Raw genomic sequence first — 20,010 nt, 5'->3', positions numbered from 1 at the left:
CACTTTAAAAAAATGTTTAATAAGCTCCACCATGAAAAGATAACTACCGGGGCTGGAGAGATGGCTCAGTGGTTAAGAGCACTGACTGCTCTTCCAGAGGTCATGAGTTCAAATCCCAGCAACCACGTGGTGGCTCACAACCATCCATAATGAGATCTGATGCCCTCATATGGGTGTCTGAAGACAGCTACAGTGTACTTACACAAAATAAATAAATTAATTAAAAAAAAAAAGGTAACTACCGTCAAGTTTAGATCTATAGCCTTACCTAGTTTTATACATACTTTATTTGTTGTTTATGAGATAGATTGAATCTAGGGTTTCACACAGGCCAGGTAAGAAGAGCTTTACCAATGTACTCCATGTATTGTTTTTATACTAAAATAAAAAATATGTTTTTTTTAAAAATAACATTTTCTTTTCTGTTTTGTGGGCTTCTAGTAGTTTGAAACAAAGCCTCTATGAATGCCAGGCTGCCCTCAGCTTTTCCACACAGATGTTCTGATACAGACCAGGCTGGCCCTTCTAGGCCTACACTAAGATGCTCCACTTCACTCTTTGCTGTTTGTTGTTGCTGTGTTTGTTTTAGTATAACAGTATATTCAGGCTATTTGTCTATTTTGAGATGAAATTTGATTGTGTAGGCCAGACTTGACTGGCAGCCTTATAAGCATGTGCCACTATGCATGGCTAGAAACACATCATTTTAACAAACATATACATTTATTTACATGCCCCAGTTGTGTGCGTGGGGAGCGCATAATACATGTGGAGGCCAGAGAAAAGCTTGAGGAAGTCAGTTCTCTCTCCACCATAGAGGTTCTGGGGGTTGAACTTAAGTTTTCAGTATTGGTGGCAAGTGCCTTTATGCACTGAGCTATCTCATCATCTCAGGTCTGTATAACGTTTAAGTGCTAAAAACATCTCCTGGTCACAAAGTATGGCTTGTTTAGCTATCCAACCCACTTGTGCCTTTCCCAGTACATCTCTTGTGTGAGGTTTGTTGTGTGGTGTGACTTTGTGGTATTCTTTGGCTCCCGGCTGCCAGGAAACGTTTCCCTTCCGAGCTGTCACACTTCCACTGGAGATACCTCTCCTCCAACCCCCGCACAGCCGTGTAACACCTTCAGTACACACAAAAGATGGTTCACAACTAGCTGTGACTTCAGCTCCAAGAGATCCAATGCCTTCCCTGGCCACTGTGGTGAGCGTTAACACACACGTCTGAATGCTAAAGTCAGAGGTCAACCTCAAGTGTCAATCTCTGGGAACTGTCTGCTTTGTACTGTGAGACAGCTCACTCACAGGGACTCGAGGCTTTATTGATTAGGTTAGGCTGGCTGGCCAGAGAGCCCAGGAATTCACCTGTCTCTTCCTCCGCAGTACTGGGATTGCAGTGGGTGTTGGGGACTGAACCACGTACGTCATCGTCTTGCTTGGCAAGCTCTCTAACACGGGGCACTGTGACTATGATGAGGGTCTCTACAGTTATGCAGCTTGTCTCTTCAGCTAACAAGAGAGTGGAGCACGAGCAGAGCCTAAACTCAAACATGCCAAGCTGTGTTTAAAGGTCAGTGTGTCCTCTGGAGCATGGCATCTTGGAGCCCTGGAATGCTGCAACAGGTGCAGCACACAGACACAGAGACACAGACACAAACACACACACAGACATGCATGCATGCACACATTCATGTACACATACATGTACACATAAATGTGCACACACTCTCACACACATAAGTACACACATGTTCACACACACTCATGAATGCACTCACACACACATATGCCCATACATATGACCACACATGTTCACATACACAAGTGCACACATGTTCACACACATGCACACATATGCTCACACACATGTGCACACATGCTCACATACACATGCATGCACACTCATACACACATACATGCACTCATACATGTGCACACATGCTCACACACACACAAGTGCACACATATTCAAACACACACACACACGCATGCATGCATAGTCACTCGTACATGTGCTGATGATCCAAATGACAGTACCTCTCTACAGCCCTCTACCTGTGGGAGAGCTGCATCTCAGGGGTTGAACCCAGTGCTAGGAAAGTATTCAGTCATTCATTTGCACCCCTGACACTTTAGAAAAGAACAAACTTCTTCTATTACAGGGAAATCCACAAAACTGGCCTCAGTGTGGAAGACCAGGATGGGTATGTGTGTTAGGAGAGCAACCACTGCTGCTTTCCCCTCAGAGGACCACTGTGGAACAGCAAGACCATGTCCAGAGGCCAGAGAGATGGCTTAGAGGTTAAGAACACAGTATTTATAGAGCACCCAGATGCAGGTTCTAGCTCACAACCACCTGTAACTCTAGCTCCAAGAGATCAGATGTCCTCTCTGGCCCTGCAGGCAACTGAACTCACATGTACATACCTACACACAGACATAACATGTACATACACCTACACACAGATATAACATGTACATACACCTACACACAGACATAACATGTACATACACCTACACACAGACATAACATATACATACCTACACACAGACAGACAGACATGTATATACCTACACACAGACATAACATGTACATCCACCTACACACAGACATAACATGTACATACACCTACATACAGACATAACATGTACATACACCTACACACAGACATAACATATACATACCTACACACAGACAGACATGTACATACCTACACACAGACAGACAGACATGTACATACCTACACACAGACATAACATGTACATACACCTATACACAGACATAACATGTACATACACCTATACACAGACATAACATGTACATACCTACACACAGATGTAACATATACATACCTACACACAGACATAACATGAACATACCTACACACAGACATAACATGTTCATACCTACACAGACATAACATGTTCATACCTACACAGACATACATGTAATTTAAAATAAACCACTTTTTGAAGTTAACATGGTGTAGGAGCTGGGGGAGATAGCTGGTAAAGGGCTTGCCATGCAGGCATGAGGACTGTGTTCAATCCTCAGCACCCATGTAATCACAGTGCTGGGGAGGCAGATACCCAAGGCTCCTGGGCCAGCCACCCTAGGCTAATCAGGGAGCCTCATGTCCCTATGGGTGAACCTGTTTCACAATGCAAGGTGCACAGCTCTGAGGAATGACACTTGAAACTGACCTCTGTTTTCCATCCACACACCCACAGCCATATGCAATACATACACACCCAAGGATAAAAGGTGACACTACTCTAGAGTAATTATAAAAGGCATTTGTGCAGGGTAATAGTGGTGGTGCACACCTTTAATCCCAGCACTCAGGAGGCAAAGGCAGGCAGATTTATGAGTTCAATGTCAGCCTGGTCTATAGTTCGAGTTCCAGGACAGCTGGGCTACACAGAGAACCTGTCTCTAAAAAACAAAACAGAATAACAACAATAAAACAGAACAAAGAAAAAACTTTTAATGTAAATTCATAACAACAGAAGATGTAAATAACTTCAGAGAAAAACTAAAACTTCATGAAGTAGAGAAATAATACATAGTAATAATAATACATAAAGTTTGGGATTACACACACACACACACACACACACACACACACACACACACACGGTATGGAGTTGGATATAATGGCACATAGCTATATATAATGCTAGCACTTGAGGCTATCCTGGGCTACATAACAGATTCTGTCTGCAAAAATTTATGGCCTTGGAAGCCCTTTGCTAGCCAGTGTCCCGGGGAAGCAGCTGGGTTTTCCTTTTCCACCGAGCATCTGCAGATCTCATGAATATCGTTCTGTGTGTCCTAGCAGCATCTCTTTAAGCCAGAGTTAATTTTTTTGTATGGTCTATCATTTTGTTAGAAATCTGTGATAGAGCTTCTATAATACTATATTCATAGGGGGCATTTTGCCAGTACTTGCAATTCAGCCTCTCAGTTAATAAAACCTATGTGTTCTATGCAAACACACTTTTTCAGCATTGGAAGCCCGGAAGTAAACAGGGCAGACTCTTAGGGGATAAGATAGGATGGGGAGACAGGTCACGGACACAGACAAACGAAATGCTGACTCTGAGAAATCCTGGCCACAGAATAAGGGACTGCAAAGGGAAGCCCGTGTGAGGAAACCCAGACTCATGGCCTTCCTTCAGGACTAGATTTAGTCCCTGACTTGTCTACTGGACACTTAGCCTACGGGCACAGCTGGACTTCTTTTCCAGCAGTGAGAACTTCACACACACTCCCTTAGCCTAACGTGTTAGGAACAGTCTGTATTTGAAGAGCGCTACCCCTCTAGAAATGTCTGTGCCTCTGTTTAGGAAACTGTGGGGCTTAGTTGCAGTGTGACACACACAAAACCCACCCACTGAACGTGTTAGTCGACAGTTGGCTTTCAGTCCTGATAGCAGAGGTGTGTGGCCAAGAGCGCCTCCAATCAGGTGTCACTAAATCCTGCTGTTCTTCAAGCGTCTACATTTATATATGAAGAGACTTACAGCTGCCTGCCTGAGCTGCTGACAGCTTCCTAGCCCCGTGGTGCTCTGTGTCTAAGAACATGTTGACTTCTGGAGCTCCTTCAAAGCTGGATACTCACCCCCTTTGGTTTTGTGCACAGCTTTGTAAGTGTTAAACCTCCAATACATGTTTCTTGAATGAGTTTTCAAATTTTATAAGATATCATTTCAGTTGACAGGATGTGAAATAATTATTTCAACATAAAAATGACTCTGGAATGGATATTTTAGGACAACTCACGGATGCCATCCTAAAAGTACCTGTGGTGATCAAATTCAAAGATGTTTTCACTGGGCGATTTGAGTTGTTGAATGATCAGCAGTGTGTCACGTGGAACAGGAAAGTCCTAGCTAGGAAGAAGCTAAGCGTTGTCCACGTCTTGCCACAGTGAATGAAGTGTAGCATTGTTGGCTGACTCAAAGAGGCAAAGACTTCCTTTCCTGGGTGTGGTTACTGAACTGTAAGCATAACAACCAGATACTACAAAGATGGTACAATTAACAATAAACCATATTCAATATTAAAATGTCAATGAAATTTAGCAGAGAAGTCCAAAGTCTAGATCTGTGCGGCGATTTAGTAAAGGCTTTCTCAGCAGAGCTGACCCACACAGGTACCTGTCAGAACAGAGCAGACGGTGGTTTTCCCTGCTCCGTTGTGTCCCAGAAGAACAGTGATCTGCCCCTTGTACAGGTTCATGCTCAGATCTTTGACGGCTATGCGTTTACTCCTTCCTGTATAGAACACCTGCAGGAAAGTCAGGGTGTGACTGGCAGGGTAATACCACACACAGAGGCAGTTCTGAAGAATATGGCAAGCCTCATATCCAGATCAATTTTAAATTTTCTTTGAAAATTCATCAAGCAGGGAGGGGCTGGAGAGATGGCACAGCGGTTAAGAGTTTGTGTAGCTCTTGTAGAAGACACAAGCTTGATTCCAAGTATCCATTGGCTGATCTTAGCCTCCTGTCCCTCTAGCTCCCAGGGTATCTGAGGCCTCTGGTCTCTATGGGCACCTGCACTCATGTGCTCATACCCCATCCCCAACATCCCCACATATGTGCTCCTAATTAAAAATAAAAATCTTTTTTTAAAATGTAGGTCATTATGGGCATCTAAATTGAAACCCTTGTAGGGGAGTCCTTCCTCTGATAACTCCGCAGCCTTGGGCTACTGCCTGACTGGGAACGTCTTCTCAATCCTGAAACACGGCGATAGGAAACCTGAGCCAAAGGCCTCAGAGCGCAAGGTAGGAAGGCTTGTGGCATGAATGGACTTCTCCCCACTCACAAGTGGACCTTACCTGTTCACCCGGCTAAGCCTCTGAGAGAGGGCACCCTGCTTCTTCAGTAGGAGGTGTGTAACTGAAGAGCATCTGAGTCTTTTGTTTTTCAGGTCAGATAGCTCCAGAATTTTAAACATCATTTTTATCATTTAAGGAATGCATGCTTTAAGTGTAAGGACAGAGAGGCTGGAGAGATAGTGAGTGTGGCCTTATTGGAGGAAGTATGTCACTGTACGTGCAGGCTTTGAGTCTCCCAGCGTAGCACAGTCTCCTGCTGCCTGTGGACCAAGGTGCAGAACTCTCAGCTCCTCCAGCGCCCTGTCTCCCTGTATGTTGCCATGCTTCCTGCCATGATGATAGTGGACTGAACCTCTGAACCTGTAAGCCAGCCCCAATTAAATGTTGTCTTTTATAAGAGTTGCCTTGGTCATGGTGCCTTTTCACAGTAATAAAACCCAAACTAAGACAGTGGGTTACAATCATCTATAATGGGATCCAATACCCTCCTCTGGTCCTAAAGCAAGCACTCAGATACATAAATACAGAAGTAAATAAACCTTCAAAAAAAGGATAAGGAAGGAAACAAAAAACCATCCATAATGTCACACCAGAGATGGTACTGCATTTCAGTGTCTGATTTAGACCATATCCGTCCCATCTAATGGCATTTGGGCTGAATGTTGGGTATGGGATTCAGACACTGTTAGTCATTGGGATTGGGCTGGACGTTGGGTGCGAAATTCACTGTGGGTCATTGGGACTTAGATGTCACTTGTTACAGGTCATCCAATGATGCCCAGAACGGGCTATTACAGATGGAGTTTGTTTACTCCCCACCTTATACCTATTCGGTCTCTACTGTTTTGAATCGAGGGACAGTCTTGTTCTTTGACTTCAGCCTCCTTTTCAGCAAGGGTGCCATGTGGCCCAACTGTGAACAGGGATGACAGGCAGTCTGCTGCAAGCAAGCGGAGGGAAGGAGGGCAAAAGGAAGGAAAGGCACACTGAAGGGAGCATTCGAACCCCGGCCTTCCACCATCAGCGAGCAGCCCAGCCATTTTGCAGTCCTAAAAGCTCATGGTAGGGATGGTCCAGGGAGAAACAACGATTACATCTGTCACAGTTAGAAAGAGTGGAGAGCTGGCTTGCTGATTGGCTGAGATCATGCAGACCCATCTGCCTCAAGACTGCATATTATGAAGAGAGAGCCAGAGCTAGTCGGAGAGAATGAGAGAACAAGAGAGAACGCCCACAGAGAGCTAAGGAGGCTCGTAACTACTACTTTTATAGAGGACCTGGACTCATTTCATGGGTGTCCTAGGCTAAAACATGATCCACTTGACCCCCCAGGTAGAAGGCAACACAAGGCTGAGTGGTTTGTTTGTTTTTAAAATATATATTTTTAACATTTTATTTATTTAATGTGTAAGCGTTCTGCTGCATATACACCTGCCTGCCTGAAGAGGGCATTAGATTCCCCCTATAGATGGTTGTGAGCCACCATGTGGTTGCTTGGAATTGAACTTAGGACCTCTGGAAGAGCAGTCAGTGCTCTTAACCTCTGAGCTCTCTTCAGTCCTGCTTTTTCGTTTTGTTTTGTTTTTGTTTTTTTGAGACAGTTTTAACCGCCCTGAGTTCCCTATGTAGACCAGGCAGACCTCAAACTTACTGAGATTCATGTGCCTCTGCCTACCAAGTGCTGGGACTGAAGGCTGGGCACCATATCCAGCCAAGTTAAGAGTTTTAAGGTCATAATACCAAAGAACAGTGTCCCCCTGCTTTCTTTTACAGTTGAAGAACAGAGATTTCAGGCAGCCACACTCTGTAGACACTGTAAACACTGAGACTATACTGTTGCAGAAATCCTTAGTAAACAGGGCTCCGTGTGTAGCAAGCCTGCTTGGAAGCTAACAGTGAGATCTGGTTTACATTTTGATTTGGTGGATACAAGGCACCCACCAAATGGCTGCACTTCTGGCCTATCTCCAATGGAGATGCTTGGTACTGGAGGTTGAGAAGATACTGTTTTTGAAAAAAACAGATCAACAGGCTTTCCCTTTAACTTCACAACAGGAAATAGGGCATTTCAAGCTGTGTTTCTAATTTTTGAGAATCGGATCACATAAGGAGAGCCAGATGTAGATACTGACATCCAACCAATGGACTACAGAAGCAGGAACCTCTGTAGTTGAATCAAGGAAAGGCTGGAAGAAGCTGAGGAGGAGGGTGACCCCATAGGCAGACCAGCAGTCTCAACTAACCTGGATCCCCGAGATCTCTCAGAAACTGAGCCACCAACCAGGCAGCATACACCAGCTGATATGAGGCCCCGACACATATAGAGCAGAGGACTGCCTGGTCTGACCTCAGTGAGAGAAGATGCACCTAACCCTCGAGAGACTTAAGGCCCCAGGGAAGGAGGAAGTCTCGTGGGGTGGGGGATGGGGGAGGAGGAATGGAATGAGGAACTGTCAGAAGGTGGACTGGAAGGGGAATAAAGACTGGACTGTAAAAAAGATTAAAGAATAATAATAAAAACAAAAAACAAAATAACCCCCTCTGAATTCCAAAGAGCAGCTTGTAAGCACGGTTTGAATCAAACGCAAGCTTAGAGGGTTGTTTCTCGAGTCATGGTAAAGAAGTTGGAAATCCAATACCTTATACAGATGTTGGATTTCAATTGTGTTAATCTGATCACTTGGCTCGTCCTGCATGAAATCCCCTTTCGAAGTTTTCTCAGGATCCCCAATATTCAAAAGTGGTGGTATCGCTGGAACGGGCTTCTTTAGCCAGAAGGGGCACTGCACGAGAAGTTAACACACACACTAATTGTTTACGTGATCTTTCTCTTATGGGAGATACATTTTGGTGAATTAGACCCCTGCCCACAGGCAGTTTACTTGCTGAATTCAAATATTTCATGGCACCTGGAGAAGTTAACCAGCTCCCTGATGGATTCCCTGCAGGTCAGCTGCATTTCAACCTATAATCCCCGGCGCTCAGAGAGGATCTAAGAAAACAGCAGCATTTCCAGGGTTTGACTGCACTTGGAAAGCTGCCTTATCCAATAGTCAGGTTCTTGGGGGAGAGACCTGGATGGAGATGCTGGTGTTATATTTACCTGTTTCTCCATACTCCAAGAAAGAAAGGAGAGCAGATGCTGCAGAGGGTCCTCTCTAGGCCCACAGGCAAACCACCACAGGCCACTGTGGAAGGCTGAGTTAAGCACAAAAACCTCATATTTGTAAGAAAAACACAGTCTGTAGATTTTTTGGATTGTCCAGAAAAGCTGTGGCATTACTACTGGGCACACTGGGGCTATCACAGAGGCCTCCAGGAGCCTCTGCTAGTATAGCTCAGTGGAGAAACGGGGTGTGAGAACTCTAGCAAGTTGGGTTCTGATGTTAGCAAGGGAGGTGAGTTCTGTGGGATAATGCAGGGCCTCGTACTCAACAGGCATACACTGGATGAGATGATCTTCCCTGTCTCATCCTCAAGACCAGTGTGTCCACTGTGGGGTAGGTTCAGAGAAACCGAGACTCACTGGTAGTTATGCCCTGCTGCCAAGCACAGGGTGATAGTTACCAGGTGAATCCAGGGTAGAGACTTACTGGTGTCCCAGATCTCAGTTAGTGCATCATTAGGAGATGGAGGAATGCAGATGACAGATATAAAAAAAATTAGCACCTGTCTCTAAAATAGCAGAATCAGAACTTACCTTGGCAAAGATGTACCAAGACTTGGGAATTCCAAACTTTCCTGGGAAAAGAGACACCACCACAAAGGCTATCAGACAGTACAAACAGGAGTCCAGCAAGAGCATCATCAGCACCTGAGCGAAGCTGAAGTCTCCCCAGACACTGCCTATGTTCTTCCACTGGATGCCTGTGCCTATTCCAAAGAAGGGGACAGTGACTGTCTGTACGCTGGCAAAGAATTCCACTCAGTCCACAAGATTCAGCAGGCCTAATCTAGAGGTAGGGCTGGGGGGAGCCCTGGAGAGCTGAAGTCTTCATTCCACAATGGAAAGGCAATGGAGTTGGGTTCTGATTGTTAGCAAAGAATGGTACCAGCAGCAGCAGCAGCAGCAACAACAATGCACTTACCAACAGGGTGGGAAGGTGAGTGAGCAAGGCACCCCCATTTTCCTCAAATGTCATTAAACTGAGCCCACTGCTAAAGGGTGCTCCCCACTCTATGAGTAGAGGTCTTTCCTCCTGCAGCTAATTCTCACAAAAAAACACCCCCATGAATATATCCAAAATCATGTCTCTTAGTTGATGCTTCCTCCAATAAAGTTTATAAGCAATACTAACCACTACAGAGGTTTTTAAAAATATCTATCAGGAGTTGGGGTTTAGTAGGAGGTATGGCTTAGAAGAAAGTGGAATTTTTAAGGTGGGGTTTGAAGGGATGCCACAAGCAATAAGAGTAATACATATGAAAACTACATTATCAGTAAAGTCCAAAATGTGTTTTGAGCTTCTAATCATAAAGTTATATATTTTATATTTATAGAATTGTATAAGTATATAATTTCCTAGACATTTTTTCCAAACAATGTTACTCTGTTGCCAAGGTAGCCTGGATGGAAGTCCTGGGCTCCAGTAATCTTTCTGCTTCAGCCTTCTAAATAGCTGGGACTACAGGCCCATGCCAACATGTTTGGTTCCAATTTCCTTCCTTTAATATGCTTTAGTTCCCCTCCCCATACCCATGTCTATACGGTAAAGTTTTGTTTTGCTTGCTTTTATTTTTGCTTTTTCAAGACAGGGTTTCTCTGTGTAGCCCTGGCTGTCCTAGAACTCACTGGACCAGACTGGCCTTGAACTCAGAGATCAGCCTCCCAAGCGCTGGGATTAAAGACATGTGATACCGCTGCGTGGCTTATGCTGTAAGGTTTGTGAAGTACAATCTAGATCTCTTTAGCATCCCACATTATAATGTAAATGCTCAGAACACTAAATGAAACAAACATGTCAACTATGTGTATTTGGAAATGGAGGGCAACCTTGTCCACTGCAAAGCATGTAGGCAGCCTAAATAGTGTTTGAGAAAGATAAATCTTACCTTTTGCTTCAAACAGAGAGATGAAACGGACTCCCATTGCCATGGCAACATTGGAAAAGAGGCAAGAGAGTATCTTTTGGGTGTAAGTCCTCTGGTGGTAACTGAAAGTGATGTACATGTATGGAAGGTAAGTGAAGAAGAAGACGATGCCACCAATCACAGTTCCTACATGGGCTGCAGATTCAGAAGGGAGAGGGATTTTCATCAGTAAGTTACTATGACAGAAACCTTGTTTCCTGCCATGAGAGAAAAGTATCTCTGTGACAGGTTCAGCATTTCAGAAAGGAAGCCGTCTCTTTTTATACTTGCAGTCTTACTAGTGAAGGATGAAAACATGTACAGTATTTTAAAAAGTGAAAGTAGCTAGGCGTGGTGACACACGCCTTTAATCCCAGCACTCGGGAGGCAGAGGCAGGCGGATCTCTGTGAGTTTGAGGCCAATCTGGTCTACAAGGTGAGTTCCAGGACAGACGGGGCTTTACAGAGAAACCCTGTCTCAAAAACCAAAAACAAAAGCAAGAACCCTGTATTGGCTTTTCTCTAAGGTGAGTGGCAGATGTGTGCAGCATCTATGAAGCCCTCTGACAGCATGGTGAACACTTTATATACACCATCTAATGTGCACAACCTCGCTGCTTTGCAGAGGACAACACTGGAGCTTAACTATACAAAATATATTAATTGCTTAATGTCATGGAGCTGTTATATAAAACCACATAATCTCTGAATAGAGACAGCTTTACTTTTTTTGTTTTGTTTTGTTCAAGAGACAGGGTTTCTCTGTGCAGTCCTGGCTGTCCTGGAACTCACTCTGCAGACCAGGCTGTCTTTGAACTCCTAGATCCACTTGTCTCTGCCTCCTGAGTTCTGGAATTAAAGGCATGCGCCACTACTGCCTGGATGGGCTTTACTCTTTTTATCTCCATTTGGATGTTTTCTTTTTCTTCCTAACTCTTGACTATAGACATTTCAGCAAAATACTGAATGCATGTGGTGAAAGCACCTGCTTTCAATGTAGTCTTTCAATATTTGACAATTGAAAATGTGGGGATACATATATATCTAATCAGGTTAATTTCCTTATATCCCAGAGTACACCTCTCTTCCTTTTTTTTTTTTTTTTTTAAATCAGGAAAGAGTATTGTACTTTGTTGATGTTTTTTAAATCAGCTATGATATATATATATATATATATATATATATATATATATATATATATATATATATATGTTTGTATATGCTTGGCCCAGGGAGTGGCACTGTTGGGAGGTGTGGCCTTGTTGGAGTGGGTGTGTCACTGTGGGTGTGGGCTTTAATGCCCTTGTCCTAGCTGCTTGGGAGTCAGTCTTCCTCTAGCAGCCTTCAGATGAAGATGGAGAACTCTCAGCTCCTCCTGCACCATGCCTGCTTGGATGATGCCATGTTCCTGCCTTAATGATAATGGACTGAACCTCTGAACCTGTAAGCTAGCCCCAATTAAATGTTGTCCTTATAAGAGTTGCTTTGGTCATGGTATCTATTCACAGCAGTAAAACCCTAACTAAGACAGTATACTTATATTTCCTTCATTTTAAGTGGTGGATATGCTGCCTGTTTTCCTTATGTTGGACCGTTCTTATTCTTCATCCCCCCCCCTTCCTTCTTCTCTCCCTCCTTTCTGCACTCGCTCCTCTTCCACTTAGAAGTTTATGCTATGTGGTCCAGGTGTAGACCAAGCTGACCATGAACCTACAATTCTCCTGCCTTAGCCTTATTGGCATGGGGTTACAGGGACCAAGGTCAGCAGATATCTTTCTAGTCATGTTACATACAGTTTTGTTGAGATTGTTATTTTGACACAGAGTCTCACTGTGTAGCCGGAATTTGGCTGATAATTCCACTGTCTCAGTATCCAAAGTGCTGGGATTATGAATCAATTTTACACTCCTGGGATAAATCCTATTTGGCATGGTATTTTATTCTTTTAATATGCTTGATTTGATTCACCAGTATTTTGAGAATTTCCCATAAATTTATATGTCAGATCAATCTTATGTTGCTATAAGAAGATTTGAAATTTTTATATTCATTTATATATGTGAGTATTTTGCCTGTATATGCATGCGTGCATATGAGTGTGTATTGAATTTCTGCTTGGTGCCCACAGAGACCAGAAGAGGGCATTGGAGTCCCTGGAACTGGAGTTACAGATGGCTGTGAGCCACTTTGGGAGCTGGGAACCAAACGGGGTACTCTGCAAGAGAAGCAAATGCCCCCATTTGTGGGGAAGGGATCCACACCAACTATAAAATCTGACAGAGGATTAATATCCAGAACATATAAAGATATCAAAATGGGCAAAAATAAATAAATTAAAAAAAAAAAACAATGCACTCAAATAATTCGGACTTAAGATCCGAACAGAGAGTTCTTCAAAGAAGAAAAAATTACTAAAAATATCCTAAAGATAGTATTCATTGTTTCTAGAATTAGAGAAATGGAAATCAAAATAACCCGGTCAGTTGGTACCAAGTTGGTACCAAGGATGTGGGGCAAAGGGAACCCCACACCATTCACTGTTTATTCAATTGCCAACGCATCCAGCTGTTGTGGAAATCTGTGTGGAGAACTATCAAAAAGCTACAAATAAATCTACCAATAAGGCCCAGCTAAGCCACTCCTCCGCATAGCCACGCCCAGAGGGCATCCTGCTCCTCAGCTTCTGGCTCGGCCATGTCCACTGCCATTTCATGCACATAGCTGGGAGATGGAAACAACCTAAAGATCCTTCAACTAGCGAGTGATAATGAAAGTGTGTTACGTATGCACTATAGAATGCTATTTAACTGTAAAGGAAACAAATCACGAAACTTTCTTTTTAAAAAATAATTTACTTATTTTTTATAGATATACAATGGTGTTTTTTACTTCATGTGTGTCTGAGGGTTGTTGGATCCCATGGAACAAGAGTTATAGTCAGTTGTGAGCTCCCATGTGGGTACTGGGAATTGAATTCCAGGCCTCCGGAAGAGCAGGCAGTGCACTTAACCACTGAGCCATGTCTGCAGCCCAAAAGCCATAGAATTTTGAAGTGTATGGAACTAGAAAAGATCATATTGAGTGAGGTAAACCCAGACCCAGGAAGACAAATGTCATGTGTTCTTTCGCATTCATGGTTCCTAGCTCCAAGTCTTCAGATGTGAGCATACAGCCTGGAGTAACTGCAGGAAATGGGAAAGTAAAAATTCTCCATGGTGAGGACAGCATTTGAGAGGGGAGGAGCAGGGTACCAGTGATTTGAAGGGGGAAATGTGGAAAATGGGGTGTGGGGAGTAGTCAAGGAGAAGAGAGAGAGAAATATAGAAGTAGAAAAAAGAGGATAAAAATCATAGTAAAGATTTCTAAAAAGAATCATATTATCCACTTACCTAATATTGCATATAATAATATAAGTTTACATGTACATATATAGCATAAATGAAATTTTCCCATCTGGGCTGACAGATGTTCCTCCCAAGAGCTATAGACTGATTAACAGAAGCCCACCACCAGGCATGAGTATCCATTCCCCTTTTGAATTGTTGGTCAGGATTGTCCAAGAGACTCCCAAAACATTATAGGTCATGGATGTTGCCCTTGGTTGCCTCCCTGAGACTGAAAGCAAATACCAATTCCTGAAGACATTATGTATTTTGGACATGGGTCTCAGAAGCTAGGCCTGACCTGAGAACCTCCTTCCTGAGGACTGGCTTTCCTGATAACAGAGGTACTATGAAAGTTTACAAAGGAAGAAAGCAACCAATAGTCCTACAGAGTTATGATGCCTATGAACTACAATGACCAGCATGACACACTAACCCTAAGGGTGCACTGGTGGCATGTGGGGTAGTAGGCTGTGAGAGGCAGCTGGGTACCTGGTCGAGCAGGCTTTGAACCCTGGAGACCTTCCAGGGACGGTAGGAGGTTGGCCTTGCTCAAATTCCCACGCCTCTGCCTCTCTGAGCCCCAGCCCCAGCCTCTTGGAGATGGTAAATGAGAGACTCATAATTCAACCCAACAGGACCCATGTCTTCACAAACTGCAGCCCAACAGTGGCACACATACCTTGGCAGTAACCTCAGCTCTCTAATTAGATTTAAGGCCCATTCAACAAGAGGAAAATTATGCCTGGTAACAGAAACCTAGCCAACTACCCAGGGCTAGTGAAGTTATGGATCATGTAGGAAAACTTAACTGTCACTTTGCTAAACTAAAATAATTCCTAACTTCATTCTAAATATTAATTCACATAGCGCGCGCCCATACACACACACACACACACACACACACACACACACACACACACACACATATACAGATTTTATACATATACAGGTAAGTTTCACACTTCATCAAAGGAAACATCAAAACGGAGACCATTACAGAAACCCACAAACAATCAAAATGAAGAGAACAATTGATCATGTGATACCAGACACAACTTATACATCTACAACACAGCTCCTGTACCTCATGCTCAAGGATCACAGTGGAAGAGGGGGCAGAAAAATTATTAGAGCCAAAGGGAAAGAAAGCCTGACACTGGGTCTCTTTGCTAAGGGTCTCTCACCCACAATGGAGCAAGCCTCAGTGATGCTCCTGTCTACTTCCGCCCAGCTGGGATCAGGAATGTACGGTACCCAGGTTTTTTCATGTAGGTCCTGAGAGATTGAACTTGGGTCATTATGCTCACATGGCAAGCATTTCCCCGACTGAGCCGGCTCCCTATATCTTCTTTTAATATGGTTTATCGCTCACATTCAGATTTATAATCAGTATGAGTCGATCTGTGTGAATGATGTATGTAGCTTTCCAGGTGAATTCTTTTGAAGTCAGACTTCCAGTTATCCCAGCATCCTTTGTTGAAAAGACCCCATTGTCAAAAACTAGTTGATTACCAGTGTTAGGCTACATGGCCTGTGTTTGCTTTCCCTGGTCCTCCATTCTGCTTCCTTCTGATTATGATCTGTGTTTCCGACATCATTGCTGGCCTTTGCTTTCTAAATGTCTGCTTATTTACTGCACTTGTTCCCGTGTTTAACTTTTAAGGCTTCAACCTTGAGGACTCTCGAGTCCAGTTGCAGGCAGCTTTCCACGAGTGTGTTCTAAGTTTCCTGACCTGACTAGCATGCTCCCGTGCTTGCTATAAAGCTATGGAGGGCTGGTGGAATTCAAAGTTGGAATCAGGCGGTAATGTTTAGGCCCACATAACGTTCACAGAATCCTTCGCCATCTTTTCCAGGAGTCACACATTAGCATGAGCTATTTGACATAAAACATGCACAAATATGAACAATAAGCTTTCTGGCCTCATTTGTATCACACTTCTTCCTAGTTCTTGTCAACACTCCCTTTTGGGGGTTGCCGAGCTCATTTTCGCTTACATTTATTTATTTATTTATTTATTTATTTATTTAGGTAACTCACATTCCAATTCTTCTGCACTCTGATTTGACTCTGCTTCCTGTCATTTCTATCCTCTATGATTCATAAACTCGTGTATAAACGCTTTTACATGTAAGACCTCCAACAGAGCCAAATGTACAGGGCGTCCTTTGCGGTGTCTTAGAAACCCCTTTACTGTCCTGCCCTAACTTCATGATCATGACCTGGAAGACTTTCTGTCTGAGATGCCTTACACTTCTATTCTCTTCTAAACTGAGATTCGTTGGGGCTGGAAAGACGGCCCAGGAGCGAAGAGTAGGTGCTGCTCTTCCAGACAGCCTGAGTCTGGTTCCCAGCTTAGGTGGCTTACAACTACCTGTAACTTCAGCTTCAGGGAATCCAAGGGTCTCTTCTGGGCTCCAAAGCACCAGCACCCACATGGCATCACATAGAGATACATAGGTAAATGTAAAAATAAATAAACAGAGACATTATCTACCTCGATTTGAAATTATCTTAAGGATATCTACATCTCCTTATGTATATTCTATATTATATGTATATATGTTATATACATATATATCATGTGTTCTAACAAGGCTTTAATAGGGAATAGACTTCTCCCACTGCTGAAATAACCACATAACAGAAAATTTGGCAGTGGAGGAGTAATAAATACCTTGTGCTGTAAGTCATGGGAATGACAGAGCTTTCAGAGAAAAGTCATTAACATCCATCAACAGAAAATGATGTCAGAACCTAGAGAAAATGGCGTTAGTACTCACCTCTTTGGAAGAATGTGCTCATCATGAATGCAAAGAAGATTGTGGCGATGGCAAAACACATTAGAAAAATAAATATCAGGATAGGGTTGCTGTTCCTGAACACAGCTACATTGTTTATCTACAAAACAACCACACATGGGAAGAAAGCATGAGGTACCCATAAAACACTGTAGGAAAAAAAATTGTTTTTCAAGTTAAAATTATACATAGGGTTTTTTTTTTTTTTTAAGGCAGACATCTGATCTACCATCTGTTATCATTTATAAATTACGTTATGAATATTTTTCAGGGAAAAATAAGTTTGGATTTAGTTTTTGACCTAATGTGAATATTTTTTCTCTTGGTGTATTGCGGGGTTACCTTGGGTATTGCACTTAAGGCCTTCTATACCCTATACCACTGAGCTACACCGCCAGCGCCAGGGTAAGTTTGATTCATTTGTGGTAGTATCACTAGGACAGATAGCTTCAGTGTTCCTGTTGTTACATTGTGTCTTCTGTTTTAATGCTCTCTGGTTATTTCTTCTGTCTGAAATATTTTCCTGTTTAGTCTGGGTTTTCCTTCTTGCCTTCCTTTCCCCACATTGACACAACCCTCACACTTTACAAGTTAAGCTTTTATAGATCCAAGTAGTAGGTTGGTAAATGTCCCCAGGCAAATGTTAGTGTCAAACTCCATTGACACCATAAAAGAAAACCATGGTGACATGGAAGTAAAATAACGTTTTAGTCAGCACTTTCAACTATTGTACAGTATGAAATTTGTTTGCAAGCCTGTAGAGATGTCTTTTGTGAGCCTCAAGTTCTTAAATACTAGATTAGGTCTGGCAGCACAAGACAGTAACCCCAGCATTTTGGAAGTAAAGTTGAGGATTAACATAAATTCACGATCAGCCTGGTCTGTACAGTGAATTCCAGGCTAGCCAGGGCTCCATAGTGAGCCTCTGTCTCAAAAGGAAAAATTAAAAAAGGGGGTCAGGGGAAGAGAAGATGGAAGAGGGTAAAGAATGCTTAATTCCCCAGAGTTTCAGCAAACACCTCATTCATTAAACACTGTATCACCCACCCCATACTCAATTCTTTGATATCCATGCATGGCTCACCATAGTCTAAAGAACAAAGCATACCTTTGTGCAAAAAAGAACAGTCATAACAGAAATGGTAATTAAGACAGAAACGAAGAACGTGATGAACCAAGCAACCCAGTGCAGCCAGCTCTCCAATCCCATCATACACATGTATTCCTAGAAAAGCAAGAGAGCCTCGGGTTAGAGTCATGAGACCAGTTACCAGGTGCATGTCTTAGGTACTCTAGTCTGGGAGTCTGTTACTGCGCTCCAGCAGATGAGGGTGACGGGCTGTGTGTGCCTGTACTCTGTCAGCCCTAAGAGCTGACGGAGATGATCTCGCTAAACGGCGGGGGGTAGAACAGGGGCTGATACTTGGTTTAACTGTGGCAGAAATGGCACTGTACAAATCTTGAAATTTAAAAACAATTGCTAAGAGAATTTAAAAGTAGGATGCGTGAGGAGTTTAGACTTCAAAGCAGAGTAGAGTAGCCCATGCTACTCTAATCCAAATCCAAGTATTTGGGAGACAGAGGCGTAAAAATTTGTCAGGAGCATAAGGCCTATCTGGCCTATATAGCCCACGCCAGGTCAATCAGGGGTTCTATATTGAGACCTTGTCTCAAAACAAAACAAAGAACGGTTTGGACTTTATTCTCAGGGCCACATACTCTAGGGAGAGATTCAGTAAACGAATGAAGTTAGAGTATGTTTACCATCGGAGTTTAAGGCACGTGCCATTTCGCCTAACTTGTGCAGTGTTAGCATTCATATGAAAAAAAGGTTCGAGTAGAAAAGGAGAAAAACACGACCGAGGTGTAGACACCTTATGCCTATAAGCTTTCTACACAAGTTTGTTGTTGAAGTAACAAATAGGGAAGGTCGGTTTTCATCACATGAAGGACAATAATGTGTATTGGTCAGACATTAGAAGCTCCTAGAGGGTTTTCAGCGAGGATAAAGTTGGAGAGAGCGTCTACCTGCTGGCCATTGTCCCACTGTTATCCAACCCAACAGAAAGGAGGCTTCTGACATTTTGCCGCATCAGAGCAGTGTCTAGAATGTCTTCTTGACACTCTAGGCAGTATCAAGAAGCAACTCAGTCTGCTTCTTACAATAAGATGAAGCAGGCCAGGGAAACAGCTCTGTAGCCACAGACATTGCCAACGAGGCCAAGAAAAGCCCAAGGAGAAACTACCAGGCTATTTTAATACTCAGTCATAAGAATCAATAAAAAAGAAAATTGGGGCTGGAGAGATGGCTCATCAGTTAAGAGCACTGGCTGCTCTTCGAGAGGTCCTGAGTTCAACTCCCAGCACTACATGGTGAATCACAACCACCTATCACTGTAGTCCCATGGGATCTGATGCCCCCTTCTGGTGTGCCAATGTACATGCAGATGAAAATATCCATGTACATAAAGTACATGAATTAACAAATTATTTTAAAAGAGAAGAATGTGTAAAGTGAGAGGATTTTAGCACTTGGGAGGCAAAAGCAAAAGGATCATGAGTCCATGGCCAGCCCAGGTAACACAGTGGGTCCCAGGTCATTCACTACTGACCACATAATGACACCGTGTCCAAGAAATGACAACCTAAGCAAAAAAAAAAAAATAGAAGTAATAGAGGTCATGTGACCAGAACAGCACAGGATGTGAGCAGTACAAACAGTCTCGGGGCCAACTCAGAGGTAACAAAGCCTGTCTTAGGTTGTGTTTTCCCAGAAGATGCTTCTCAATCATCTTCCCACGAAATGGGAGTGAGTTAATTGTAGATAAAAAGTCCTTCTATGTGAACATTTCTGAACACCTGCCCTGTTAGTGGCAGTATGCTAATCTAATAGGACCTACTAGG

The 20,010-nt window shown here is 43.1% G+C and overlaps 1 protein-coding gene across 1 annotated transcript in view; it reads right to left on the bottom strand.

Moving 5' to 3' along the window:
- The window catches only part of LOC117711791 (ATP-binding cassette sub-family A member 17), a 77,053-nt gene that overhangs the window by 36,601 nt on the left and 20,442 nt on the right, over nt 1–20,010 (bottom strand). Inside the window, exons 7-12 of the mRNA XM_076937214.1 lie at nt 18,215–18,331; nt 17,089–17,206; nt 10,901–11,074; nt 9,549–9,721; nt 8,488–8,631; nt 5,164–5,293 (exon numbers count right to left, since the gene is read on the bottom strand). Coding sequence (XP_076793329.1) covers nt 5,164–5,293; nt 8,488–8,631; nt 9,549–9,721; nt 10,901–11,074; nt 17,089–17,206; nt 18,215–18,331 — 856 coding nt within the window. The remainder of the gene's footprint in view (nt 1–5,163; nt 5,294–8,487; nt 8,632–9,548; nt 9,722–10,900; nt 11,075–17,088; nt 17,207–18,214; nt 18,332–20,010) is intronic.

Source organism: Arvicanthis niloticus, chromosome 6 (assembly GCF_011762505.2).
Source record: "Arvicanthis niloticus isolate mArvNil1 chromosome 6, mArvNil1.pat.X, whole genome shotgun sequence".
NCBI classification, from domain to species: domain Eukaryota; kingdom Metazoa; phylum Chordata; class Mammalia; order Rodentia; family Muridae; genus Arvicanthis; species Arvicanthis niloticus.
Note: the sequence above shows the minus strand (reverse complement) of the source record. Positions and strands in the feature narration are given on the sequence as shown.